Here is a 27625-nt window from a genome sequence, read left to right as displayed (position 1 = left end):
TTTGATGACTCCGGATCTCACCCTGCCTCAGGCCACGCAGAGAACATCAATTACTGCTGGGCACAGGTGGGAAGCAGAGGGGAGGGGCAGGACCCCGGTTGACCAGCTGACCCTGCTCTGGGAGAGGCAGGGAAGAGCTAAAAGAGATTGCAGAGGGAAGATCCCATCTTGAGCCCTGGGGGCTGGAGGTTGCAAGGGAGGAGAGTGGGAAGCCCCTCCCCAACCAAGAAGGGGAGTCCCCCTAGTAGGTGGGATGGGACAACTCCTAAAGGTCCTTGAAAGTAGAACCAGAGAGCTAGGAAGGGGCAAGAATGATGCTGAAGGCCAGGCTAGGTGACCTTGCTGAGGGAGAGGTAGTATAACATAGTGCCCCATAAAAAAAGCATAGAAAATCGTGGCTTCAAGGGACAGAAGTGGGCTTGGAGTCACACTGCCCACTCACTTGCTGGGGACCATGGGCAAGTTACTTAGCCTCTCTGTGTTCTGTGGCTTAGACCATAGTCTGATGAAGAAAGGGCTGGAAGAACATACATCAGAACTTTGACAGGGCTGGCTCTCGGGGGAGACTGGACGTTTGCTTTGGTTTGGTTTGGCTTGTCTGTATTTCCTAAATTTTATGCAACAAACACAAATTATTATATAATTGAACTAATATTCAGAGAAAAAAAGCAAAGCAGTAGGGATTGCAGTTTGTCTCCAGGGGGATGCACCAAATGAGAAGGGGAGCCTGCCCATTGAGATGGGGGGTGGAAGGGCGTGTTCACCTGGTCAGACACCAGACAGGGGTAGGGGTGACAGCCCTGAGCCCTAGAGGACAGGTATAGTGACATTTTTTGCCTGAGATGCAAGTTTCCAGGAGGCACCAGGCAGAGGGAGGTGGTGCCATGGAGAATGTTGTCTGTCCACCAGGGGTAGCACCTCTTCCATTGGCCATTCTCAGCCAATATTCTCAGAACGTCATCCCAGAGCTCTGGGCCTCAGGGCTTGGGCCGGAACCCTTCCCAGACCATCAGTCTGTCCAGCTAGCAGCCCTGCTAAGCTCAGCCCCTGACGCTGCCTTTGCTGAGGCAGCCCTTTGAGGAGTCCTGGGCTTGGTGGGTCCACAGCACCCTCCCTTCCAGTGCTGCTAATCCTCGGAAGAAAGTCAAACATTAGCCCAGGGAGCAGCTTATGCCTTATATAAGCCCCCCTGGGGGAGGAACAAACACAGCTTGTCAGACCTGAGCTACCCAACTACAGCAGCTGCCGGACGGAGACAGAGCAGGGGCCTCAACTCCATTGCCCACCAGCCCTGCCGGAGCCAGGCCCAGCCAGGTGAGGAGGATGGAGGCCCCCAGCCCAGGCCCCTAGGAACCCCTCAGGAAGCCCCCAAGGTCAGGTCCTGCCTCTTTAATGCAGCTGGCCAAGACCTTCATGCCCTCTGGGGATGTGCTAGAGCCCTTTTGGCTGCCCCAGCCTAGTGGGCCCAGCCCCAAGGAACAGCCAAAAGCCAGGAGGCCTTTCCCAGAGAGCCTACAGAACCTGTCCCAGCTGTCAACCTTAGCTCTGCTGATCTTGCGTGTCTGTCTTCCTGGGGCACAGTCAGGGACCTCTTCACCCACCCCTGCCATCCGGTCCTGTGTAGCCAACATTGAGGGTGGGCAACTTGGTCCCTGCCTATGTGGTATGCACTGCCCCATACACGAAGCATGTGTGATCAGCCCAGCTGAGCACACACATGCTCACACCCACAAGTTGACACACACACACACACATAAACTCACACAGCTGTGCCCTCATACTCCAACCTAAATATACACTTACCAGTAAATACCCTGGGCCCTAGGTGGTACAAGCCATTTGCACACAATTACTAGCCTATAGGGTCGCTGTGAGTCGGAACCAACTCAATAGCAACAGGTTTGGTTTTGGGTTTTTTTTTACTAGCTGAGAGGTTGGCAGTTTGAACCTACCCAGCTGTGCCATTGAAGAAAGGTCCGGCGATTTGCTTCCGTAAAGATTACAGCCAAGAGAACCCCATGGAGCAGTTCTACTCTGTAACACATGGGGTCACCATGAGTTGGATCAACTCAATAGCAATGGGTTTGGTTTCTAGTTTTGGTTTTGCTTTTGTAGAGACCCTGTGTACAAAAACCTGCACACACGCCCACACCTGTGACCCCACATCCAGACGTGCAGTTGGATATACCCTGTGTATCCACAGGAGTCTGTGACTACACACCCTGCACACCCACATCCTCACACATCTATACACACACTATTCCACATTCCTGAGCTCACACGCATACCCTTGTACATCCACACCCATGCACACACCCACACATCACCCCCACATGCACACAGACCTCACCCTGTCCTGCTACCTTGCCCACAGCTCTAGCTCGTCTTGCCTGGCGCCATGACCTTCCCAGAGCTCCTGGACCGCGTGGGTGGCTTCGGCCCCTTCCAGTTCCTACACCTGACCCTGATCGGCCTCCCAGTCCTGGGCATGGCCAATCACTTTCTGCTGCAGATCTTCACGGCCACCACCCCTGCCCACCACTGCCGGCCACCCCCCAATGCCTCTGCGGGGCCCTGGGTGCTCCCCACGGGCCCAGATGGAAAGCCTGAGAAATGCCTCCGTTTTATACATCTACCCAACGCCAGCCTGCCCAACGGCACCCAGGGGGCCACGGAGCCGTGCCTGGATGGCTGGATCTACATCAGCACCAGGGACTCCATTGTGTCAGAGGTAGGCCAGGCCACCCCCTCCCACCACATGGCACCCTGCAGCCTTGAGAACACCCCTTGCCTACCGCAAGCACGCCCACATGCCCTGCACCACACATGGGTAGGAGAGGAGGCGGGGCCTAGTCTTCCTAGGATCGGAGGACAGGGCACTGGGCCAGTTAGCATCCCTGAGGGCAAAGTGGAGGGTGTGGGGTGCAGATGTGTTCCAACTCTGATACTTGGTTTCTCCACACTCAAAGTCCAAGCATTTATGTGACAAAGAGCTATAGGAGGGCTATCCTGTGACAGGCAGGGTGCTTAGCTCAGAGGACACGAAAACGCAACATCCCAGCTCCCATGGTGTCTACACTCTAGCAGGAGTGACACCAAGCGATAGGATCACACAAAGAAATGTGAAACCACAGCTTCAAAGAGATACTCCATGCTGAGACCTTAGACTAAGACCTACCCCGGGGCTGGATGTGGGGGCCGGGGGCGGGATCAGAGGAAGCTCCCTAGTGAAGTGGCCCTGGAGCTGAGGTACCGTCACACCATCGGGGCAAGGGTTAACCAGGTAGTGAGGGAAAGGAGAAAATTCCATTTTGCACAAAGTCTCCAAGGTGGGGATATGTGCGGAAGAGGGACTGGATGAAGTAGAGGGTTGAAACACTCCTGGGTAGAAAATGGCTCATCCACCCCCGCATTCACTCATGGGTTCATCCTACCATTCATTCATTCCATGATTTGTTCCTTTATTCACCCATTCTTTTACCTGCCACCTCTGGGAACTGCCGAGTTGAATCCGACTCTTCAGTAAACTGACAGGCCAGTAAAGAGAGCCTGATAGGAGGCAGACGAGGAAATTGGGATTAGCATTTATGGAGCAACCTCAGCGTCCGGTACGTTTTGATACTTTGCAGACAGTGTCTCGGTTGATTCCATCACCATCCTCTGTTGAAGGTGATTTTATTTCCTTTAACAGACCAAAAAAACTAAGACTCAGAGAAGGGAGGTAACTGTCCAATGCCAAGCAGCCGGTCAGTTTCAGAGGTGGAATTTAAAGGTAAAGCCCATACGAGGTACAGGGGGATAAATGTTTATGGGAGCCCAAATGAGGGAGTAGCCATGGCGTTCCAGGAAGGCTTCATGGAGGGGGTGGCTTCTCAGCAGTGAGTAGAGACTGGTGTTTTGATTCTCCCCATTGGAGACCGTGAGCTCCTTGAGGGCAGGATCCTGCTTCTGCCTCGATAGAAAGCCCTTACAGGTGCCAGTCCTGTGCTGAGCACATGTGTGGCATGTGTGGGCTCCTGGAATCCTGGGAGATGTAGTCCCTGTAAGGGAAGTACCATTATCTGCCATTTTCAGATGAGGAGTGTGAGGCTCAGCCTGGGTTCATGATTTTTCCAGGATTACACATGGCTAGCATCTGGCAGAGGTGAGATTTGAATCCGGGGTTATCTATGAGCAGGGTCCAGATACCGTTATTCTTTTCTTTAAAAAATACTCATTTGTATATAAAATGCCTACTATGTGCCAGGCACTGTTCTAAGTGCTTTACAAATATTAATGCTTTTAACCTTCCTGACAACACAGTAAGGTACTTACTATTACTACCCCATTTTCAGATGAGGAAACTGAATCACAGAGATGTTAAGTAACTTGCCAGAGATCACACAGCTAGTAAGTTGCAGATTCAGGATTTGAACACAGGTACCTGGCTCCTAACCATTACATTTGCTGACTCTCATATCCCCTAGATGATATTTTCTCCCTGTCAGATTTGTGTTTTGTTCCAGCACCAAGCACAGTATCTGAAATGCACCCAGGCTCCAACATTTATTGATATCTATATGCATAATGGAGTCCCTGGGTGGTGCCAATGGTTAAGCACTTGGCTACAAACCAAAAGATTGCTGGTTCGAACCCACCCAGAGGTGCCTGGAAAGAAAGACCTGGCAGTCTACTTCCAAATGGTCACAGCCATGAAAACCCTATGGGGCGCAGTTCTACTCTGAAACACATGGGGTCACCATGAGTTAAAATCGAACTGATGCGTGCAAAATACTGAGGACATAGATTCCTGCCTGCCGTCTAGGAGCTCGCCTCTTATGGGGAGGCAGACACACGCCTTAAGGATTACCAGCAGTTTGGTGAGGCATGCAAGCACCTGTTGGCAGGGATTTGCACTTGTTTGCTCACCCCTGTACCCCAGCTCCTAAGACGTTGCCTGGTACGGAGGAGGTGGTCCGTGGGAGAAACATTGTGCAATGAGTGGATATGTCCTTTATAAACTCAGAATAGTTTAGGAGCCCAGAGCAGGAGCATCCAACCAGCCTGGAGGGTCCATCGAGGAAGGCTTACTGGAGTGAGTGGTGCCTGCACTGAGAGTGAAGGAGGAGAGCTAGCCACAGGCGGAAGTGGGCAAGAGCACCCTAGGGGCAGGGAACCGTCTGTATGGAGTCAAACTCAAAGTCACAGAAGCTTGACGAGAACAAAACAGTCGGGGTCCGCAAGTGGCAGGAGAAGGCTGGAAGGTGTGGAGGCCAGCAGAACTTGGGGCTGGAGGCTCCACAATACTAAGGCAAAGATGTAGCCCTGTCCACAGGGCAGTGGGAGTCGTTGAATGGTGTTTAGAGAAGAAAGGTGCATTCTGATCACATTCTAAGGACCGTCACTCCAACTGTAGGGTGGAGAATGGCTGGTATTGAGTTGTGAGTCCGGCAGCAGGGAGACCAGTTAGCCAGTTGCCCCAGGAATCCAGAATAGAGATGCCAGATGCAAGGGGCAGTTGGAACAGATACCAGCGAAGTTAGGGATCCAGAAGCTATGGGACTTTGTGGTTGAATGGACGTGGAGCTGAGGGACAAGGAGAGAGCGGAACATACCTCAATACCTGTAAAGAAGTTGCCAAATGTATTGGGTGATCTGCTGTGTATCTAGTCCCTGGACAGACAGAGAGAAGCACAAGTCACCATCCATGCCCTCCAAAAACGTACCACCTAGCATAAGAAACGGTCCTACCAGGAGCAAGCACACACTAATCCTCACTAATGTTTACTATGAGCTTACCAAGTGCCAGGCCATTCTAAGCACTTTACACATATTAGCTCATTTACCCCAATAACAGCCTTCTGAGGTTAGCACCTTTCTCATCCCCTTCTTACAGGTGATGAAATCGAGGGATCAGTCACCAGCCCAGGGCACATTTCGTAAATGGTGGAGTTTGGAGCTGGCTTCAGAGTCCAAACTCCTTAAGATGGCATAACCCCCTCCTTCACTCTGCACCCTGCAGCTCCAAGGAGCGTGCTGGGTGGGCTGGCTTGGTCACAGGTCTGCCTCCCCCTAGGTTGTAGCCACTCCGGGGCAGGGACAACATCTTTTTCACCCATCTCTGCAGTCACAGGGCTAGGGGCATAGTGGGAGCTCAGTGGAAGCTGAATGAAGGACATCGCCCCTCAGAGCCTGGCTGGAGGGATGCAAACATTGCTGACTGCTGGCAAACAGCTTCCTTTCCAGGGTGCACCACTGGCTCCGGGGAGCCTGGCCAAGAGCAGAGGTTACAGAGCCTGTACCCACTGAAGCATCAATTCACATCTGTGCTAGCCAACTTCTCAGTCACCACACTGGGACAGGATGACTCTGCCTCCCAGCAAAACACAGGTCCCACCAGGCCCCAGGTACGGTGCCCCTCCTCTGGGTCAGGTCTGCATCAGGCTCTGGCTCCCCAGGGCTCTCGGCTGTGACAGCCCACAGGCAGGGTCCCTGCCTGCCCATCGAAGGGTTAGTGATAGCAGCACAGCACGAGTAGCCCCTCTGGTCTTTCTGTTTGTGGTCCAGACCATGGCAAATCCGTGCTCATCTGCTTGGATGGGGTGGGGTGGGTTCTTGTTCCCCGTGCGGTGGAGGCAGAGCAATGGTTGGACTAGGGGTGGGCCTCTCATGTAGAGGCAGGGGACTGGATGGGATTTGGATTATTGTTGTTAGGTGCCGTCAAGTCGGCTCCGGCTCATAGTGACCTTATGTATAACAGGAGGAAACATTGCCCGGCCCTGCGCCATCCACACAATGGTTGCTATGTTTGAACCCGCTGTTGCAGCCGCTGTGTCAATCCATCTCATTGAGGGACTCCCTCTTTTTCGCTGACCCCTTACTTTACCAAGCATATTATCTTTCTCCAGCAATTTGTCTCTCCTGAAGACACATCCAAAGTCATCTCCAAAAAAAAAGATTACAGCCAAAGTAATCTCCAAAGACATATCCAAAGTAATGAGGAAGGTAGGGACATTTGGCAACCAGCTGGATCCAGGTGACCTTGGTTAGTTGAGGCAATGGGCCGTCTCCTAGACAACAACATGGGATCTTGAACTAGGATCAAGAAGCCAGAGTTCACATCCTGACTCTGCCATTTAATAGGGGTGTTGCAACCCTCAGAAGCCTCAGTTTCCTCATCACCTGTAAAATGGGATGGGAGAAGCAGCGTGAGAAATAAAGGAGAACACTTAGCACAAGGCCTGGCAAGTACAAAGCGTTCAGTTTAACATTAGCTGTTGTTGTTGTTGTTACGGATGTCCCGAGAACTAGATTGAGCAGGGGGCCTTCTGGGGATACTCACAGCTCTTCACAGCTCACACAGGCCTCAAGGCTTCTCCTCACTCTGCCTCACTGCATGCCCCCCACCTAGGCCACCTGGAAACAGCGCAGGCCTAGAAACAAGACGGGCCTGTGTTCAAATCCCACAGCAGTGACCTGGTTAGTCACCTCCCCTCTCCTGACTCAGTCCCTCTATCTGTAGAACGGGATGATAGGGAACTTAGCAATGGGACGGTGTGAGGCCTTCACTGGTGTAGTGTGTATTGAGTGAGCCCAGCACAGGGTTGGCTGAGGGATTGAGGGGGGCGGTGGGAAAGGCTATTTCCTTCCTCCTGATCCCCTAAGCTCTCTCGGCAGGGGTGACTGCAAATTCCTCTCTCTCCAGTCAGCAGAGATAAGGTTGGAATTCTTCAAAAGGAATTTTGCTAGGACATTAAGAGGCAACAAAGGCCTTTTTTTTTTTTTAAATCTGGAAAGTGTAGGGGGCACGGAATCGGGGCCCTGGGTTCCCTGGAGAGAAATCATAGCCCGCAGCCTCACACAATGAACCCCAGCCCTATAGGTACCTACCTGGGCCTGGGGGTTCTGAAGCCCCCACCTGTGGCCCTCAGGGGCCTGGGCCTGGTCTTAGATAAGCAAGGCCCTTCCCTCTCAGACCCGTGGGATTCTTCTCTGGCTCTTGAGCCTCCCTGCTGTCCCTGCTCCAGGGCCACAAGAAGCCCGTCCCTCACATGGCTCCCTGGAGGCTCTAGGTCAGCTGTTGGAGAAGCCAAGAGCCTTCCCTGTGAGTCCTCTCCAGAGAGGCCTCTGCCCTGGGCAGGTTCCCCTGCTGAGTTTCAGGCTAGCTACCTCTGTCCTTCCCCTATCCCAATCCCCAGGTCCACAGGCTGCCCAGCTCCCAGACCACTTGTCCACCTCCTCGTCTCCAGCTCCTGCTTCTTGTCCCGACTTGCCCACCCTCAACCCTGTCCTGCACCCCCTTCCCACCATTTCCAATCTGACATCTGGGTGAAGGGCAGAGAGCCCCAGATGGAGAGAGAGTCCCGCCCTCACCACGTCTCTGGCCAGTCTGACTCGCAGGGACGGCCCTGACCTAGGAAGCCCCTGATCATGTGCACTTGAGGGGCTTGGGGCCATCCTGTGGGCTCTCTAGGATCAGGAACTCACTGAGCACTGACTTGGTTCAGGTTCCTGGGCATGACTGTTCCCGGATTGCAGAGGAATAAACTGGGCTCAGAGTGGCCTTCCCAGCAATAATGCTGAGGTCAAGCTTTTACAGGAAAAGTGGTGAGGGGAGTAGGAGTCCTGATTCCACAATCTTTGACTCTACTACATCGCAGTCCCTGCAAGCACAGGCCATACAATGACAGGTGACAATAATAACAATGAGCGCCGATTGTTTGCCAGGGGTAGTGCTGGGTGCTTTTCATTCCTTATGTCATTTACAATCCTGAGAAGTAGGTGCTAGTATTACCTTCATACTACAGATGGGAAGTTAAGTAACCTGCCCAGGAACACACAGCTGCTAAGTGGCAGAGCTGGACACTCATGTCCTTTTGACTTTCCCCAAGATACCTGAACAGTCCTCTTGGGTCCTTGTGCCAGAGCCCATCAAGGTTCCAAGAGTTCACAGGGGCTGCAGCAGTTCTCCCCAAATTCTGACCTGGCTCCAAAAGGCCCCCGACCTAGGGCAGGCTGTTTCCTTGTCCATGGTATGGGTCCTACTGGCAGTGTCAGGCCCCTAGACGCACAAAGCAGGGCCCCCATCCTACTGACCATGGTCTTGATCATGAATGGCTCCTCTGATCTTTTATGGCTCACCTTCTGCCTTGCCATCTGAGGGGCCTCCTGGCCTCAGATTTGCTGCTGCTCCAGCTCCTGAGCCTGTCCTCACCCCCACCATTTGGACCTGATTTTTGACTGGCCCTCTTGGCTCCAGCCTTGTATGCCCCGCTTGACCATGATCCCAGCCCATCCTGGGCTATGCTGTGTTACCTGCTTCACAGTAAGAGCTGTCATATATTGAGCCCCCGCTCTGCCAGCTCAGGGCTCAGAGCCAAGCACACCATGAGGCATCAGGGAGCCATGGTCAAGAGCACCAGCTGGGGCCAGCAGACCTGGGTTTGTGCCCCTGCCCTGAAATGGACCAAAATATGCTTGGGCAAGTTAAATAACCTCTGAGCCTCAGGTATTTCATCTGTAAAATGGGGAAACAGCAGTGCCCACTTCATAAATTGATGATAGCATTATTTACCAAGCTTGCTCCTGAACACAGTAGCCCTTCTCCCTCTCTCCTACCCCTTTCCTGGCGTCTCAGCCTATGCAGAAAGACATATAGCAAGCCTCCCATCCTTCCCTGGACCAGTGAATACTCCCAGAGATAAAAAAGGAGGCCAAGAACATTAGACTAGGATACTAGGAGCAAGAACTCTATGTGGAGCTGCCAAGAGTCTGACATGGAAGAGGTCAACCAAAGCCAAGCCATACCAACAGCCAGATAGAAGCACCAGGTTGCTGAGTGGCTGTTTGGCTCCCTTCAACCAGCAAGTTACCTTTTCTTCTCTTGACCTCATCAGTAAAATAGGTATAATAACGCAGCCCTGTTCACTCATTAATTATTCATTGAACAAACATTAACATTTACCGTGTACAGATGACTCGGCTACCTGCTAGGGATAAAAAGTCAAACGAAATGGTCTCTGCCCATCTCAGAGGTTACAGAATAGGGGAGAGATAAACAAGTAAATAAGCAGCTAGAATGCTGTGTCACATGCACTCTTGGAGGTAAGAACAGGATGCCTGGTGTAAGAGGAGAAATGAGGGGCACCTTAACCAGACTATGAGTCTAGAAGTGCTTCTCAGTGATTTATCCATTTTGCAAATATTTATTGACTACCTGTTTGTGCCAGACACCCAGAAAAGATGTTCCTGGCACTCAGAAAAGATGACCTTGATATGAGCTTTGCAGGACTGGTAACATTACTAGAATAATGGTATCAGGACAAGTGCAAAACCAAAGAGGAACGAATAACATGAAGCTTTTGTAGAATCACCAAAAGCTGATGGTTCAAATCCATGAGAGGAAGACCTGGTGATCTGCTCCCGTAAAGATTACAGCCTAGAAAACTCTATGGGGCAGTTCTACTCTGTCACATGGGGTCACTATGAGTTGAAAATCAACTTGACGGAACCTAACAACATTTGTAGAATCACTAATGTAACCCGATTAAATCCTAGGGCCCTACATGGCCCAGTCTAGGCAAGAAATCACCATTAAAGAAACACAAATCAGACTCCTGACACCTTAAAGAATAATCTAGTCTTATGCTATAGGTTTTCTTAACAACCAAAGTATAGAGACCACGAGGTTTGTCCTTAATGTGTTTATCAGGAGGAGAGGAGAGGGGGCTTAGAAATTGGACTTTTTCTTGGGGGTTCTGCTAACTACACAGAAAGTATGCCAAAATTCTCTCTAAATGTCTTTCCCTCTTCCCAAAGTTTTAGGATGCCTTTAAAAATCTCTCCCATTCTCATTGCACCTGGTTCCTCATTGCCATGCTCTTCTCTGACTCCCAGTGTCCTTTACATCACCATCTATCAAGCTGACTGGTGCATCAAACATACCAGGATCACTAGATCTAGCCCCACTAACTTATGTTGATCTAAAGAACAGCCAGGGCCACACTTTTCTCATCAACTCTGTGAGCGTCATTAACCATGAAATCTCTGGAACAACTTAGAATGAATAGAAGTCCAACATTTTTTAAAATATTTAACCACAAACCACTTCTTCTTCTGAGCCTCAAAACTTCATTTTACCATCCTCCAGGAGCCCCAGTGGTAAAGTGGTTAAGAGCTCAAGTTACTAACCAAAAGGCTGACAGTTCGAATCCACCAGTCACTCCTTGGAAACCCTATGGGACAGCTCTACTCTGTCCTATAGGGTCTCTATGAGTTGGGATCGACTCGACAGCACACAACAACAACAGTAGACAATTTACCATAGAAGTGTTTCCAGAGCGATCATGAAAACAGAACAGTTCTCTCCATCTCACTGTTGTGTGGTTGTATATTCAAAATACATACTGCCTAGACACTGTCCATCCTGATACATACTTATTCAAGGGGGCAGGGCAATAGCCCACATAAGCATTTGGAGTGTGAACCCTATTATCTCTCATCTCTAACCTCTAAAGCTCTTCTGTTCTTTCTGTGGAATGTTGACTCATTGAATTCCACAGGCACTGTTCTAGGCACTGCAAGTACAGTAATGTACAAAACAGACTAAAAGCCTTACCCACATCAAGTTTACATTCTTGGCAGAGAAACATAAAATAAACAAAATAAATAGTATGTCTGATGGTATAATTGCTATAGAGAAAATAGAGTAGAGGGATAGAAACTACTGGGGGTAACAATTTTAAATAAAGTGGTCAAGAAGAACTCATTGAGAAGATAACATTGGAGCAAAGACGGGAAGGAGGTGAAGGAACAAGCTAAATGACTATCTAGGAGGAAGAACATTCCAGACACGGAGAATAGCACGTGCAAATACTCTGAGGTAGGAGCATGCCTGACATGTTTAAGGAACAGCAAAGAAACCGATGCAACTAGAGTGGAGTGTACAAGATAGAGAGTAACAGCAGAGGAGAGCAGAGAAGTAGTAGGGGTAATGATGGGTGCAGGACCCTGTAAACCAGTTATTGTAAGGGTTTTGGCTAGTTCTAAACTTGACTCAAAGTCCGTTTGAGGAATAATATTCCTGTAAATTGCTCAGTCTTCTAGTAGAAACTGGTTTGCGCTGCTTGTTTGAAACCCTACATAATTACAAACTTTCTTCAGCTCTGATAAGAAAACCTATAGCATGACTAGATTATTCTTCAGGGTGTCAAGTCATTTACTCTAAACATGACTCAAAAGCCGTTCCAGGAATGCCATTCCTGTAAATTACTCAATCTTCTGGCAGAAACTGTTTCGTGGCACTTATTCCAAAGCCTACATGATCCCATGGTATAAGCCAAGACCCAGTGGATCTAGTTTCAAATTGTGGAGCAGAGCATCAGCCTTAAACAATCCAACCGGGTCAGGCATTGACCCTGTCATGATCCAGACAGACTCTGGTTTCTTAAGGCACTAAGTATCTGTGGAGGTTGCGATAATAATCAAATTTCCGTTTGTAGCTTCTTGTGGGATGTATTAGGATAGGATAGGCTGACATAACAAAAGAGCCAACAATAATTCAGTGGCTTAAAGAATACAGAATATCTCATGTAACAGCTCCAAGGTGAGCATTTCAGGCTGGTGGTAGGCTCTGCTCTACAGGGTCATTTGGGGACCCAAGCTGACATCTGCCCCAAAGATCTGCCACCTTCAACACATGGCTTCCAGAGTTGCTCTAGCTGTCACCATTCCAGCCAACAGGAAGACAGAAAACATGTAGGTCCAGGCCAGGGATTCCCTCTTTAAAAAATGAGGTAGAAGTAGGGGAAGTACATCTCTTCCACCACTCGCATGGCATTGTCAGGAACCACATGGCCCCACCCAGCTACAGGGTCACCTGGGAAATGTGTTATTACTGTAGAAGAAAGGGGCAAATGAATTTAGGTGGACAAGGGGTCTTTACTTTAGATTTTCTTAAGGGGAACTTCATACTGCATACCACAAAGTACCAGAAGTCTCCTCCAGACATCCACTGGCATTCTCCTCTTCATCCCTCCCACCCCTCCTTTGCCCTGTTCTCTCCCCCTGTCCCCTACACACAGCATGCAGGCTCCCATTCCAGCCAGAAGGGGCCACCAGGCTTGTTGGCCATGCTGGACCACTCTGAAACCACTGAAGGACCTGGAGTTTTCATCCATCCCCATCCTCTCTCACGTCCAGCAGAGGAAAGTGGCAAGAGTTCCCAGGGATATGTGGTTCTTCCCCACTGTTTTTCTCCCAAACATTCTTGTGAGGCATTTCTAGTGAATCAAATTCTCCACTTCATTACACAAGTAATTCAGGGTGGTTGGAGCCAAGGGTGTTTGTTAAGGATTAGCAGGAGATTAGGCCAGACAGGTAGACAGGGGCCAGAGCATGCATTAACAGAGTTTTATCGTTATCCAAAGGACAAGAGGAAGCCAGTGAGGGCTTTAGAGAAGAAAGGAACTTGATTCAAGAGGTGTTTTAGGAAGCTATTTATGTTGTCATGAAAAAATGGACAGAAGAGGATGAGACTGAAGGCTGAGATACCAGTCAGAAGGTTGTTGCAGTGATCCTTTTGGGGCCACAGTTTCCTCATCTGTAAAATGAGGATGATAGCAGCACTTACATCATAGGGTTGCTGTGAAGATTAAAGAAGTTAAGGCATGGAAAGAGCTTAGAACAGTGCCTGGTACGTAGTAAAAATGGGGGAAAAATCTGTCACTATAGAGTCAATTCTGACTCATGGCAACCCCATGTGTTACGGAATAGAAATGCTCCATAGGATTTTCTTAACAGAAGCAGAAAACAGACTTTTCTTTCATAGCACCGCTGGGTGGGTTCAAACTGCCAACCTTTAGGTTAGTAGACAAACACAAACCGTTTGCACCACCCAGAGGCCTTGGTACATAGCAAGGCCTCAGTGAATATAGGCTGTTAGTGCTGATTCAAATGCAAAATGATGGGGCCTTCACTGGGGCAGTAGTAGCAGAAATAGAGACAAGAGCCCAGATTAAAGAGAAATATGAAAAAGTTAGAAATTGGAGGGTTAGGTGAACCTGGAGCGGGAGAAAGAGGGAGGAGTCGGAGAGAATTGCCAATCACAGAGACGGGACCTCGTGGGAAGTGGAGAGATAAGTCCCGTTAAGCCTGACATGCCATCTGATATCATCGAGGTGGAGTTTTCCAGAAGGCAGTTGAATATACTGGTCTTGAGGCCAAAAGAGAGGTTGGGCTGGAGATATGGATTTGAAATAGTCATCATAACATAGTAATTAAGCCACAGGAACAGGTGGAATTGCCTGGTTAGAGTGGATAAATAGTGGAGGATCTGGGAAGAGCCCTTCAGAAACTTGAGTGGATGGACAGAGAGAAACAGCCCATGGGGAAAAAGAGCAGTGGCCAAGAGTTGGGGGGAAACCAGGTGGAGGGAAAGGGCAGCTGCACCAATGGCTGCTGAGTGGTCAAGCCAGGTCGGGATATGAAGGTTCCATTGAATTCACTGGTGAGCAGAGTTCCAGTGGTGAAGTGGTGGGAGAAGCCAGAATGGGTGAATTGAGAAGCAAACGGGAGATGAGGACATGGTGATAGCAAGCATAGCTACTCTTTCAAGAGATTGGGTTTGGAAGGAAGAGAGAAATTGAGCAAAAGTGGAAGGGAAATCCAGATTTTAAGATAGATTTGATTACATGCCAATGCTGGGGCGTAGGGGGAGAGCAGGGGAAGGCAAGAGAGAGTGATAGACTGAAAATCATGGCAACCTCATGTGTTACACAGTAAAACTGCTCTGTAGGGTCTTCTTGGCTGTAATCTTAATGGAAGCAGATCCCCAGGGCTTTCTTCCACGGAGCTGCTGGGTGAACTCAAGTCACCAACATTTAGGTTAGTGTTGTGGTCAGGTGCCTTGGAGTCAGGTCTGACTCATAACGACCCAGTCCCGTGCTATCCTCACATCGTTGTTATGCTTGAGCTTATTGTTGCAGCCACTGTGTCAATCAATCTCGTTGAGGGTCTTCTTCTTTTTTACTAACCCCCTGCTTTACCAAGCATGATGTCCTTCTCCAGGGACTGACCCCTCCTGATAACGTGTCCAAAGTATGTGTGACATGTAGTCTCACCATCCTTGCTTCTAAGGAGCACTCTGGCTGTGCTTCCAAGACAGATGTGTTCATTCTTTTGGTAGTCGGTGGTGTATTAAATGTTCTTCGCCAATGCCATAATTCAAAGGTGTCAATTCTTCTTCGGTCTTCCTTATTCATTGTCCAGCTTTCACACGCTTATGAGGCAATTGAAAGCACCAAGGCTTGGGTCAGGGGCATCTTAGTCTTCAAGGTGACATCCTTGCTTCTTAACACTGTACAGAGGTCTTTTCCAGCAGATTTGCCCGATGCAATGTGTCATTTGATTTCTTTTTTTTTTCTTTTTTATTTATTGTTTTAAGTGAAAGTTTACGATTCAAGTCAGTCAGTCTCTCATACAAAAACTTATATACACCTTTCTATGTAACCCTAGCTGCTCTCCCCCTAATATGACAGCACACTCCTCCTCTCCACCCTGTATTCCCCGTGTCCATTCAACCAGCTCCTGTCCCCCTCTGCCTTCTCATCTCGCCTCCAAACAGGAGCTGCCCACATAGTCTCATGTTTCTACCTGAACCAAGAAGCTCACTTCTCACCAGCGTCATTTCCTGTCTTATAGTCTAGTCCAATCCCTGTCTGAAGAGTTGGCTTCGGGAATGGGCTAACAGAGGGTCTGGGGCCATTTGATTTCTTTTTTTTTTTTTTTGTCTTTAAAGAATAGAAATTTATTTTCTCACAGTTGTGAAGGCTGGAAGTCCAAATTCAGGACACTGGCAGAGCTACGTTCTCTGTCTGTGGGCTCTAGGGGTAGATCCTTCCTTGTCTCTGTCAGCTTCTGGTAGCCCCAGGCGTTTCTTGGTGTTCTTTGGCTTGTAGGTGGATCCTCACGTGCTGTCTTCCCCCTGTGTGTGATTTCCCTCCGTGTCTGTTCTTCCCTTTTATGAGACAGTGCTCAGAAAGGATAAGGGCTAGGATCCACCTGACTTCGGTATGGCTTAATGGATAATATCTTCAAAGACCGTAGTTCGCCAAACAAGGTCACATTCACAGGTACAGGGGTTAGGACTTCAACGTGTCTTTTTAGAGGACGCAATTTAATTCATAGCACTATACCACTTTGGTTTATCCTTTCATCAGTTGATGAATATTTGAATTGTTTCTACTTTGGGGCTATTGTGAATGATGCTGCTATTAACATGCACATGGAAGTTTTTATGTGAGCATATGTTTTCAATTCTCTTAGGTATATAACTAGGAGTGGAATTGCTGGGTCATAGGGAAAATTTATGTGTAACTTTTGCACAACTGCCAAATTGTTTTCCGTAGTGGCTGCACTATTTTACATTTCCACCAACGTGAGGGTTCCAATTTCTCTATAACCTTGCCAACTTTTTGTTCTTTTTTTTTTTAATTGTGCTTTAAGTGAACGTTTACAAATCAAGTCAGTCTCTGACACAAAAACTTACATATACCTTGCTACATACTCCCAATTGTTCTCACCCTAATCGTTTGATTTCTTGACTGCTGCTTCCATGGCTGTTGATTGTGGATCCAAGTAAAATGAAATCCTTGACAACTTCAATCTTTTCTCCTTTTTTCATGATGTTGCTTATTAGTTCAGTTGTGAGAATTTTTGTTTTCTTTATGTTGGGGTGTAATCCATACTGAAGGCTATGGTCTTTGATCTTCATCAATAAGTGTTTCAAGTCCTCTTCACTTTCAACAAGCAAGGTTGTGTCATCTGCATAATGCAGGTTGTTAATGAGTCTTCTTCCAGTCCTAAGGCTGCATTCTTCTTCATATAGTCCAGATTCTTGGATTATTTGCTCAGCATACAGGTTGAATAAGTATGGTAAAAGAATACAACCCTCGTGTACACCTTTCCTTACTTTAAACCACTCAGTATCCTCTTGTTGTATTTGAACGACTGCCTTTTGATCTATGTACAGGTTCCTCATGAGCACGATTAAGTGTTTTGGAATTTCTATTCTTCCCAATGCTATCCATAATTCGTTACGACCCACACAGTCGAATGCCTTTGCATAGTCAATAAAACACAGGTAAACATCTTTCTGGTATTTTCTGCTTTCAGTCAGAATCCATCTGACAGCAGCAATGATATCCCTCATTCCACATCCTCTTCTAAATCATTCTTGAATTTCTCGAAGTTTCCTTTCGATGTCCTGCTGTAACCACTTTTGAATGATCTTCAGCAAAATTTTAATGGCATGTGATATTAATGATACTTTTCAAAAATTTCTGCATTCTGTTGAATCACCTTTCTTTGGAAAAGGCATAAATATGAATCTCTTCCAGTCCACTGGTCAGGTAGTTATCTTCCAAATTTCTTGGCATAGATAAGTGAGCACTTCCAGTGCTGTGTCTGTTTATCATACTATGGAGGCTTGAGTGTTGCTGTGATGCTGGAAGCTATGTCACCAGCATTCAAATACTAGCAGGGTCACCTACGGTGGACAGGTTTCAGCTGAGCTTCCAGACTAAGATAGACTAGGAAGAAGGGCCTGGTGGTCTACTTCTGAAAAGAAATTGCCAGCAAAAACCTTATTTTTGTTAGTAGTTGAGCTCAAACCATTTGTACCACCTCAGAACTTTTGGGGCAGGGTTGGCAGGAATAAAATAACATCCCCGTGGAGGAGAAAGAGTGAGGTCAAGGGTGCAGGTGGAGTGTCCAGCCTTGGACACATGAAGGGAGGAAAGGAGGCAAGAAGGAAGTTTCAGGGACACAGGCAAGCTTGGCATTGTTGAGGGAGGAGGTTGAAGACAAACATGAACGTGGTTTCATAAGCCACAGACAGGCCACACATGCTTGAGGGATGCTATCATTACAAGCAAGGGCCAGGACCCAGAGAGCCACAGGCAGACACAGGAACCCCTACCGGGCTGAAGGGGAAATGGCTCTTGGGAAGCAGGAGGCCAGGCTTAGGGATGCCAAGGGAGGGTGCCAGGAGAGTGAGTGAACATATGGGGAGACAGGGGTGAGCCGGTTGGTTTGGACTGAGCAGGCTGGCCCCACCTTTCTCTTGTGCAGTGGGACTTGGTGTGTGACTCCTACAAAATGAAGGAGTTGGCCCAGTCTATCTTCATGGCGGGTGTGCTGATTGGCGGGATCGTGCTTGGAAACCTGTCCGACAGGTGAGACAGTGGGGCATCACAGGAGGAGGTACAACCCAGGGAGATAACTGTGCCCTACTCAGCTCCACCCAAATGCCCTCAGAAGCAAAGCTCTGGGGAGGCTGGAGGCATGGTCCTCTCTGGGTGGCCTTGGGCAAGTCCTATTCATTCTCCGGGCCACAGCCTTCTCTCTCCCCCAAGGCCCTTATACCTCAAATCTTCCATCCTCTCCACGCCCAGTGGGAAGCCCGGGCTTTTCTGGCATCAGGTTGTGACCATGGAGCAGTTCTACTCTGTAACACATGGGGTTGCCATGATTTTCCGTCTCTCTCACTCTCACTTGCCTCCTCCCCACCAACACTGGCATGTACTCAAATCTCTCTATCCTTAAAACCTGGCTTTCCCTTCCACTTTTGCTCTATTTCTCCCTTCCCTTCAAAGCCAATCTCTTGAAAGAGTAGCTACACTTGCTATCACCATGTCCTCATCTCCCGTTTGCTTCTCAATTCACCCATTCTGGCTTCTCTCACCACTTCACCACTGGAACTCTGCTCACCAAAGCCACCAATAAGTTTTTCCAGTGAATTCAATGGAACTTCTTATCCTGACCTGGCTTGACCACTTAGCAGCCATTGGTACAGCTGCCCTCTCCCTTCACCTGGCTTCCCTCCAACTCTTGGCCACTGCTCTTTTTCCCCATGGGCTGTTTTTCCCTGCCCATCCACTCAAGTTTCTGAAGGGCTCTTCGCAGCTCCTCCACTCTTTATCCACTCTCGCCAGGCAATTCCACCTGTTCCTGTGGCTTAATTACTATGTTATGATGAATATTTCAAATCCATATCTCCAGCTCAACCTCTCTTTTGGCCTCAAGACCAGTGTATTCAACTGCCTTCTGGAAAACTCCACCTGGATGATATGAGACAGCATCTCAGACTCAACGACAGACTGCTTAGAGATGGTGCTCCTTTGACCCCTGCTCAGGCTGCCAAGCTGGGGGTGGAGGCAGAGAGATCACTCATTAACTCAAACCTCTAATTGCAAACTTGTTGAAAAATAGCAATTACCAGCAAGGCTGTGTCTGGGGATGAAGCTATGCGCCCCTCCTGGCCCTTCGGGAGGTGGGGCATACAGCCCTTTGCCCCAGGACCTGCAGAGTCACTCGCCTTGGCAGCCACTCTGGGGCTAACATTGCCCCTACATCTCCTTGGTGCTGCAGGTTTGGCCGCAAGACTATCCTGTCCGGAAGTTACCTGCTGCTGGCGGCCAGTGGCTGCTGTACAGCCTTCAGCCCCACCTTCCTCAGCTACTTGGTCTTCCGCTTCCTGACTGGCTCCAGCATGTCAGGCATTTCCCTGAGCACAGTGATCCTGAGTGAGCAGCATGGAGGGCAGAGGAGGGGATTAGGCAGCACCAGTCAGGAGCTGAGAGACAGGGGTTCTAGGCCTTGCCCAACCACAGGCTTCCTGAGACTTTGGTCAAGGTGCTGGGCCTCTCAGCGCCTCAGAGCCTCCTCTGAACATAACAACAAGCATATGCATTGGTGGCGTTAGTTGCCATGGAGTCCATTCCAACTTATGGTGACCCCATGAGTGCAGACTAGAACTGCTCCATAGAGTTTTCATGGCTGTGGCCTTTCAGAAGCAGATCTCTAGGCCCATCTTCCAAGGCGCATCTGAATGGGTTCAAACCACAAACCTTTCAGCTAGTAGCCAAGCACTTAACTGTTTGTGCCACACGGGGACTCCTTCTAAGCATATGAATAGCAGCTATCAATACTGAGGACCTGCTGTGGTGAGCCTGGTACTCTAAGCACCTGATCTCACTCAGTCTACACACACGAGCAGGTGATACCATGATTCCCATTTTATAGATGAAGAAATTGAGGCACAACAAAGCGAAGTCACTTGCCACTGGGGAGGCAGTGGTCAAGTGCATGGGCTTGGGAGTCAGCCAGATCTAGCTTGGAATCCTACCTCCTTAAGCCTCAGTAGCAGCATCTGTAAAATGGGAATGATGAACTCTTAAAGGTGAAGGTCAGGTTGTGTAGCCATTGGGAAGCAGGAGGGAAATGCCTGGGGCCCAGCAGGATCCTAATCCGGTCCTTGGGCTCCTCCCTGCAGATGTCGAGTGGGTGCCCACCCGGGTACGGGCCATCCTGTCGACGGCAGTTGGCTACTGCTACACCACTGGCCAGTTTATTCTTCCCGGCCTGGCCTACGTCATCCCCCAGTGGCGCTGGCTACAGTTAACAGTGTCTCTTCCCTTCTTCATCGTCTTCCTGTGGTCCTGGTATGTGGCCTCCTCCTCTCTACCCACTTCCTTAGGCCCACTGGGGCCAAACAGCGGAAGCCCATGCCTCACCAGGGTGGCCAGCTCTGTCTATCCCTAGGCACCCTTGCCCTAGGGTCAGGGAAGGGCATTCCAGGGAGGAGGACTTGCGGAATCAAAGGGAGGCAGCACGTGGGAGCAGGTACCCAGGGGTCACTGAGGGGCTGCCTGAAGCTGAAGAAGGGAAGTACGTTGAGATGGACAGGATGGAGCTCAGAAAGCTGGGAAGGACACGGCTTCATGCGGTGGGAGATGGGAAGCCATAAAGTGCCTGCGGTGGTGTTGAGAGGCCTGACCAAAATTTCATCTGTGAAGTAATAGTCTAGAAGGACAGATCCAAGTGGGGTAGACCCAAGATGCGGGGCTAGGGCGAGAAACAGAAGAGAGGTGACTAGGCAAGCAGGAGGAGCCTGGGGACAAGTCTGAAAGACATTTGAAGGAAGAACTCACAGAATTTGGCAACTTCTAAATTTGAAGTGGGAAGGAAAGAAAGTCCCAAGAGGCAACCCAGCCTGGGGACCTGGGAGAACTGAGGTACCAGAAGGGGCAGAGAGCTCGCTGGAGGTAGAAGGTGAATTCCGTTATCCACGTGTCAAACCTGAGCACACGTGGAGGAGAGGAGATGAGTAGAATGTAATCGAAGCCAAAAGACAGGAAATCACAGACGAGCTAAGGGAAAGAAATGAAGTCTTAGCGCAGCCTTTTTTGAGCACTTACTGCATATGCGCAAGGCCCTGTTCATCAACTACATTGTCTCAGATCCTCGTGACATCTCTGTGTGAAGGGGCCATTATTATCCCCATTTTATAGATAAGAAAACTGAGACTCAGAGAAGTGAACAAGTCCCAAAGGTTACACAAGAAGGAGCAGAACTGTGGTGGGACCTCGGCTTGGAAATGAGAATAGAAGCTCTTAGATATTGTTGTTAGTTGTCATAGAGTCAATTCCAACTCGTGGTGACCTCATGTGTGCAGAGTAGAACTGCAGCTATCAGTACTGAGGACTTACTGTGGGCCTGGCACTCCACTAAACACTTGATTTCATTCAGTCCACACACACAAGCAGGTGATATCGTGATCCCCATAGGGTTTTCAAGACTGTAACCTTCCAGAAGCAGATCACCAGGCCTGTCTTCCTAGGCACGTCTGGGTGGGTTGGAACAGCCAACCTTTTAGCTAGTAGTGAAGCACTCAACCATTTGCGCCATCCAGGGAATAAGAACAGAAGGTCTTAGAGGGAACGGGCAATCTGAGGATAAGCGAGGAAGAGAGATGTGCAGAGGGCCCAGTGTGGAGTCAGAGAGCTGGCGGAGGGGGAAAATGTCCACAGCCCAGGGGGGAGCAGAGAAGGAACAGTCAGAGAGCCCAGAGTGAAAATACAGGCTGGGGATCAGCTGTATTGGCAAGAGCTCAGGCCCCTTCACTGTGTGGCTTCAGGCAAGTCTTAGGCACTTTGAGCCTTGAGATTTTTAGAGGTAAAATGGAGGTAATAATGCCAGTTACCAGAGCTTTGTGTGCCTGGCACATAAGGAACTCACTAGTTGGAAACTACTGCTGCAATTATTCTCAGGGGAAGAGCAGGGAGTCCAGACCCTGGGTGTCGGTTTGGGACAGAGTCACTGATATTTTTACTGATAGCAGCTCAGAAGACTGTCAAGGCAGAAACAGAGACCACAAGGCTAGGAGGTTGGGTAGCAATAGGCCCAGGAAGTTACCACAAGCAGCTGAGGGCAGTGGTCTGAGGCCAGGTAACCAACATCCACTCTCCCAGGGGCCTGCCTGGAGCCAGGTCCTGGGTGCCTACGGGGCTGGGGGGGAGGGAGGGCTGGAGCTGACCCCACTTTGGCCCAAACCTCTCCAATACCATTCCTTTCTCCCCACACCTCCACCTCTTTCATTCGTGTTTGCCTAGCGACCCTTGGGGACTGCTCAGGGGGAGCAACCCCTACAGAAGAGCCCATGGGAAGGAGGGGATGGGGCGGCTGCACCCTAGCGAATCCCAAGACAGCTTGACACACCCTGTGCTGTGCTCCCTGCCCCCTCCCCAGCAGAGTTTGTCCTTTGCAGGGAGAATGAAGGGTCCTCAAACCCATTCCCTGGGCCACAGCCCTCACCTTAGCCCCAGGCCCCTTTCCCAAGCTGCCCCGGGACCACAGCCCTGCCCCTTCTTCAACAGAGAGGCTGGGTCACAGCCCAAGGAAGGCTGGGGGAGGTGGACGACGTGCAGAAACCTCCAGCCATCCAGCCTCGGACATGCCATCCCCTCCCCAGGCCCCACCTGCTTTGGCCTAGGGCCCGGGGCTCCTAGGGCTAAGGAAGATATCCAAAGATAACAAGTGACTCATGTAGGGAGCAGAGGGAGAGCTCTCTGGAAAGGGAAGAAGAGAATGCTGGAATTTGTGCTGGCTGCAGGCAGCCCAGGTGCAAATTTTGGCCAAGTTTAAATTCCATGAAATCTGCAGTAAGGCAGTTCGGGTTTCTGGGCCTCCGACCCCTTGGCTTTGGCTGTTGATGCTCTCCCAGCCTCTCAAAGGGGGTTCTGGGGTGGGGGAAACATTGCAACTTGATTCTGGGCCCTCAGGTGGATAGCAGAGTCTGTACGCTGGATGGTTCTGTCCGGAAAGTCCTCAAAGGCCCTGAAGATACTACGATGGGTTGCTGCCTTCAATGGCAAGAAGGAGGAGGGAGAAAAGCTCACCTTGGAGGTAGGGGCCATGAGGGATTGTGGTCTAGAGGTTGGGATCCCTGAGCTCTGCTCTTGGGCAGTCTCCTCTGCTTGCTACCATTTTCTCCCAAGCCTGCATCATATCTGATCCCCTAAGTAAGCACTTCTGGGGGTCCCAGGCCTGCACCTCCTGCTCTTCTGCTTCCTGCACACCAGCTGGTCACTAATGTCACCCTCTCCTCTTCTTCCCCAAGGAGCTCAAACTCAACCTGCAGAAGGAGATCGCCTTGGCCAAGGTCAAGTACAGCATAGTTGATCTGATCCGGACGTCCACCTTGCGCCTCCTGTTGATTTGTCTTTCCCTGGCCTGGTAACCCACCACCTCTCCCTTCCTATACCCCAGCACCTCCACCAAGGCAAGGGTGATGAAGAAGTCCTCCGGCAGGCTCACCTGAGAGCATGGCCAAGGGCATCTGCAAGTGGAGTCAAGTACCTCTGCCCGTGGGCCACCCAGCCCAACCCCAGTCCCCAAATCGGCTACATCTCTGCCCCACACCCAGACCCAGCTACCAGGGTCTGCTTGCCTCTGGAGTCATGCCCACCCCAACCACAGGGCAAAAGCTCCAAACCCCTTCACCGGTTCACATCCCAGCCGTGGTTGTTTCTGGATGCTGAGCCTCTCTGTCACTGCCCACACTGGTCCAGCTCTGCCCTTTGGGACCCTACAAGAGCAAGGCTGCCCTCAGGGCTTCAGACTTGAAAATGGAAACTGTGTTTCTCTTGAGTCTTCTCTTCTGTCCTCTTTTGTGACCTGATGCTGAGGTCCTTCTTCATCCTGGCCATCCCCCTATGAATAGGATCTAATTTGTGGTCCAGGAACCCTTCAAAAGAAATCCAAAATTCTAAGAGGGGGAGGGGAGGCATCTGGCCCATGCAAACAGCTTAATTTCACCTCCCCCACACAGACATTAAGCTCCTCATCGGGCAACTCCTACACAACCAAATAAAGAGAGATCATTTACCACAGTTTGCGCTCAACTACTAACCTAAAGGTTGGCGATTCAAACCTACCCAGAGGCTCCATGGAAGAAAGGCCTGTGATCTGCTTCCGTAAAGATTACAGCAAAGAAAACCCTGTGGAGCAGTTCCACTCTGTAACACACGGAGTCGCCATGAGTCAGAACTGCCTCAATAGCAACGGATTTGGTTTTTTGGTTTGGTGTCCAAGATTCCTTCCAGTCCTGCTATACTCTGGGGTCCACTGTACGGCCCCTGTGCCAGCACACCCCAGATCCAGGCCCATCTCTGACATAACCGACTAATCACTTTCCCACAGAGCCCTTACCAATTGGTTGTAGTCGGCACAAAAAAAATGAAACTCCACATCATCCTGGTGACCCCGTGGCCAGTATGGGGAGAAGCCCCAGCCTGGCTGAGATGCTGACCTGTCCCTCTCTGCTTCTCAGGTTTTCCACCGGTTTTGCCTACTACAGTTTGGCCATGGGTGTGGAAGATTTTGGGGTCAACATCTACCTTCTCCAAATCATCTTTGCGGGAGCCGACGTCCCAGCTAAGTTTATCACCATCCTCTCCATGAGCTACCTGGGCCGGCGCATCACTCAGGCTGCTTCTCTGCTCCTGGCAGGAGGGTCCATCTTGGTTCTCACCTTTGTGCCCTCAGGTGAGAAGCTGGGCTACCCGAGAGCCCTCGGAAGTGAATGGACCACGCAGGCCAACCTATCCATGGGCATCACAGGCTGCCACAGGTTGTGGCTCTGCCTCTAATTAACCATGTTATCTTGAGCCAGTCCTCGGGCTCTCTAGGTCTCTGGGTCTAGAAAATAACTCAGTTGGGCTAGATGATATTGAAGCTCCTTTCCGGATCTGACTTGGACTGGGCAATGTATGGTGATGTCTGGACAGTGGGAGGGATTGTTTTGGGATTGGGCATGTCTGTGTATCATCACTGTGGAGAACAAGTGGGGATGGGGAGACAACTGAGCCCAGTGCTCAAGAAAGACCCCACAACTTACTCCATCAAAACACTGGAAAAGCCGCTTGTCTTTTATATAGATGATTGTTTGTTGCCACACCTACCTCTTTCTAAAGGAATTTAAGATATCTTAAGGCAAGAGCGTATACATCAAAATATAAACGGGAATAAGGAATCAGAGCCAGGGAAAAACACAAACACAGCAGGACACAAGCAAGCAAACCATTAGAAATAGCAGAGGAGCTATTACTCAGCTCTAAGTTTGGATCTGAGCTTCCTGGCAACAAAAGCATAAAGGGAGACAAGGTCAGTTACAGAACTCTAGTTATCAAAGCCAAACTTTTCCTAGTACTGAAACTTTTCAGAAATCACTCCTGAGAGACTCAATATGGGGGTAAAGTTGACCTGATGTCCTTGGCACTTCAGTACCATCACTTGTCTGCCCTCCTCCCTTCCTGAGCTGTGTGACAAGGATCATCTAGGCTGGTGCATAGGGCAAGGCCTGGTCCAGAGCAGATTGATTGGGAAAGTTTGCTATGTGATGAGAACACTCAAGTGCTCCCAAGCTCCAAGGCCCGTGCGTTTTCTTCCCTCTGCAGACCTGCAGACCTTGAGGACAGTGCTTGCCGTGTTTGGGAAGGGGTGCCTGTCCAGTTCCTTCAGCTGCCTCTTCCTCTATACAAGTGAGCTGTACCCCACCGTTATCCGGTAGGTGTTGGGGCTGGGCCCAGCCAGCCAGGGTCAGTGGGGCTATGGCTTCCTCCTGCCCCTGCCCAGGGGTACCAGAGCCATCCTTCAAGAACCCCACATCCAGGCTGCCAATCCCTGCTCTGAACCCTCCCAGGCAAACAGGTTTGGGCTTAAGCAACCTGTGGGCTCGCGTGGGCAGCATGATGGCCCCAGTGGTGAAGATCCTGGCCGAGGTGCAGCCCTTCATCCCCAATGTCATCTACGGGGGCATGGCCCTCCTAGGAGGCAGTGCCGCTCTCCTCCTGCCTGAGACCCTCAATCGGCACTTGCCAGAGACCCTCGAAGACATGGACAACTGGTCAGCCCCTGCCTCTGGCCCCCACCAGTGCTCCTCCTTGGGAAAGCAGGGCTGGGCCCTGGGCTTTGCCTAAGTCCTCACTATCCCCAGGTTCCAGCAGGCAAAGGAGCCAGAGCAGGATCCAGAAGCGGAAAAGGCCTCCCAGAGGATCCCTCTGCAGCCCCATGACCGAGGCCTGGTCCCCAACTGAGGGCAATGGAACCCCTTTCCCTGCCCTCCAGAGACTGGTCCCTGCCAAGGCCCTGCCTGCCTCTGGGCTCCTCAGACACCCTGGGGTCCTAAAGACAAAATTTTCTGAGAGTCAGGGAAAGGGGTCTCCAATCCTACCTACCACCATCAGAGCCCCAGCCCTGGCCAGTTCAAGTGTTCTTCTCCAGGCCTTCCCACACCCACCCTGCCCTCAACCTCCCTACAGCCTAGACCCTGCCGTTCTTCTCCCCAGCCCTTCCCCACTGTCCCAGCCCTCTCACTCTGAGGGCTCCTGGGCCCCCTGGCTCAGGCCTGGGCACCCAGGAAAAGAGAGCTTCCCCTTCCAGGCCCCCACCCCGTCCTCCAAATCAGCCTTCAGGGACAGGAGGTTTCAATAAACAGTGATGAAGAACTCAGCCATGCTGCCCGAAGGGCGGGGTGGAGAAGGGGACAGACCACTGTGTGGATGTGTGTGGATATGTGTGTGTGTGTGTGTGTGTACAAACAGGTACGGGCACAGGTATAGGCAAGCTGGGCTGATGCGAACGTGTGTGTGCATGTGTGTGAGCACCAGGCCTGTGCTGGGAAACACCACGTGTGTGTGTACATAACCCAGTGTGCGTGTGAGCAGATGTTGGAACACGCCCAGGGTGGCTCCTCCAGTCCTGACCCATCTCCCGTGCTCACCTCAGATCTCTGATCCATGCCTCACCTCAGGCCCAGCAGACAGCTCTGTCTCTTCTTTAACTGAGAAAATGACAGCCATACTTGGAAACTGATGATGTCAGCGCCATGTTCCCTGGCTTCTCTTCCCTTATGGGTCCTAGCCCATTTCTACTCTCCTGGTTCCTTCCCATCTTAACAAAAACCAAAAACAAACGCCCTCCCTGGGCTCCATATCTCCCTCCAGGGCCACAGTCTCTTTCTCCCCTTCACAGCCAAACTTCACGAAGGAGCTATGGACATCCCCTGCGTCCAAGCTCATCTATCTGTCATGGCACCGTTCCCACTGAAACCGCTCTCGCACTTTGCACATGGCCAGTACTTGATTTCTCCCCACCCCATACCCACTGTACTTGGCTCATTCTAACTCATCCTCATAGCCTTGATTTGGATCATTTCCACCAAAAAGCCTTGTGACTCCGCAACCCCGTACTGACTGGACCAGGGGACACTCCTGACCCAAATCAGGTTAAACAGATGTTCTCTCCT

At 50.3% G+C, this 27625-nt stretch overlaps 1 protein-coding gene across 1 annotated transcript; it reads left to right on the top strand.

The window, feature by feature from the left end:
* Positions 1 to 2398: 2398 nt before the first annotated feature.
* SLC22A8 (solute carrier family 22 member 8) lies at positions 2399 to 26440 on the top strand. Its single transcript, XM_049889929.1, has 10 exons — positions 2399 to 2731; positions 18109 to 18212; positions 19408 to 19562; positions 20312 to 20480; positions 23100 to 23223; positions 23438 to 23553; positions 24650 to 24864; positions 25776 to 25884; positions 26021 to 26224; positions 26315 to 26440. Exons 1-10 carry the CDS (start codon positions 2399 to 2401, stop codon positions 26412 to 26414), a joined length of 1629 nt encoding a protein of 542 aa, XP_049745886.1. The 3' UTR covers positions 26415 to 26440.
* The last annotated feature ends 1185 nt before the right edge of the window (positions 26441 to 27625 follow it).

Source organism: Elephas maximus, chromosome 7, assembly GCF_024166365.1.
Source record: "Elephas maximus indicus isolate mEleMax1 chromosome 7, mEleMax1 primary haplotype, whole genome shotgun sequence".
Taxonomy (NCBI): domain Eukaryota; kingdom Metazoa; phylum Chordata; class Mammalia; order Proboscidea; family Elephantidae; genus Elephas; species Elephas maximus.
This window is presented reverse-complemented; position numbering and strand designations above follow the sequence as displayed.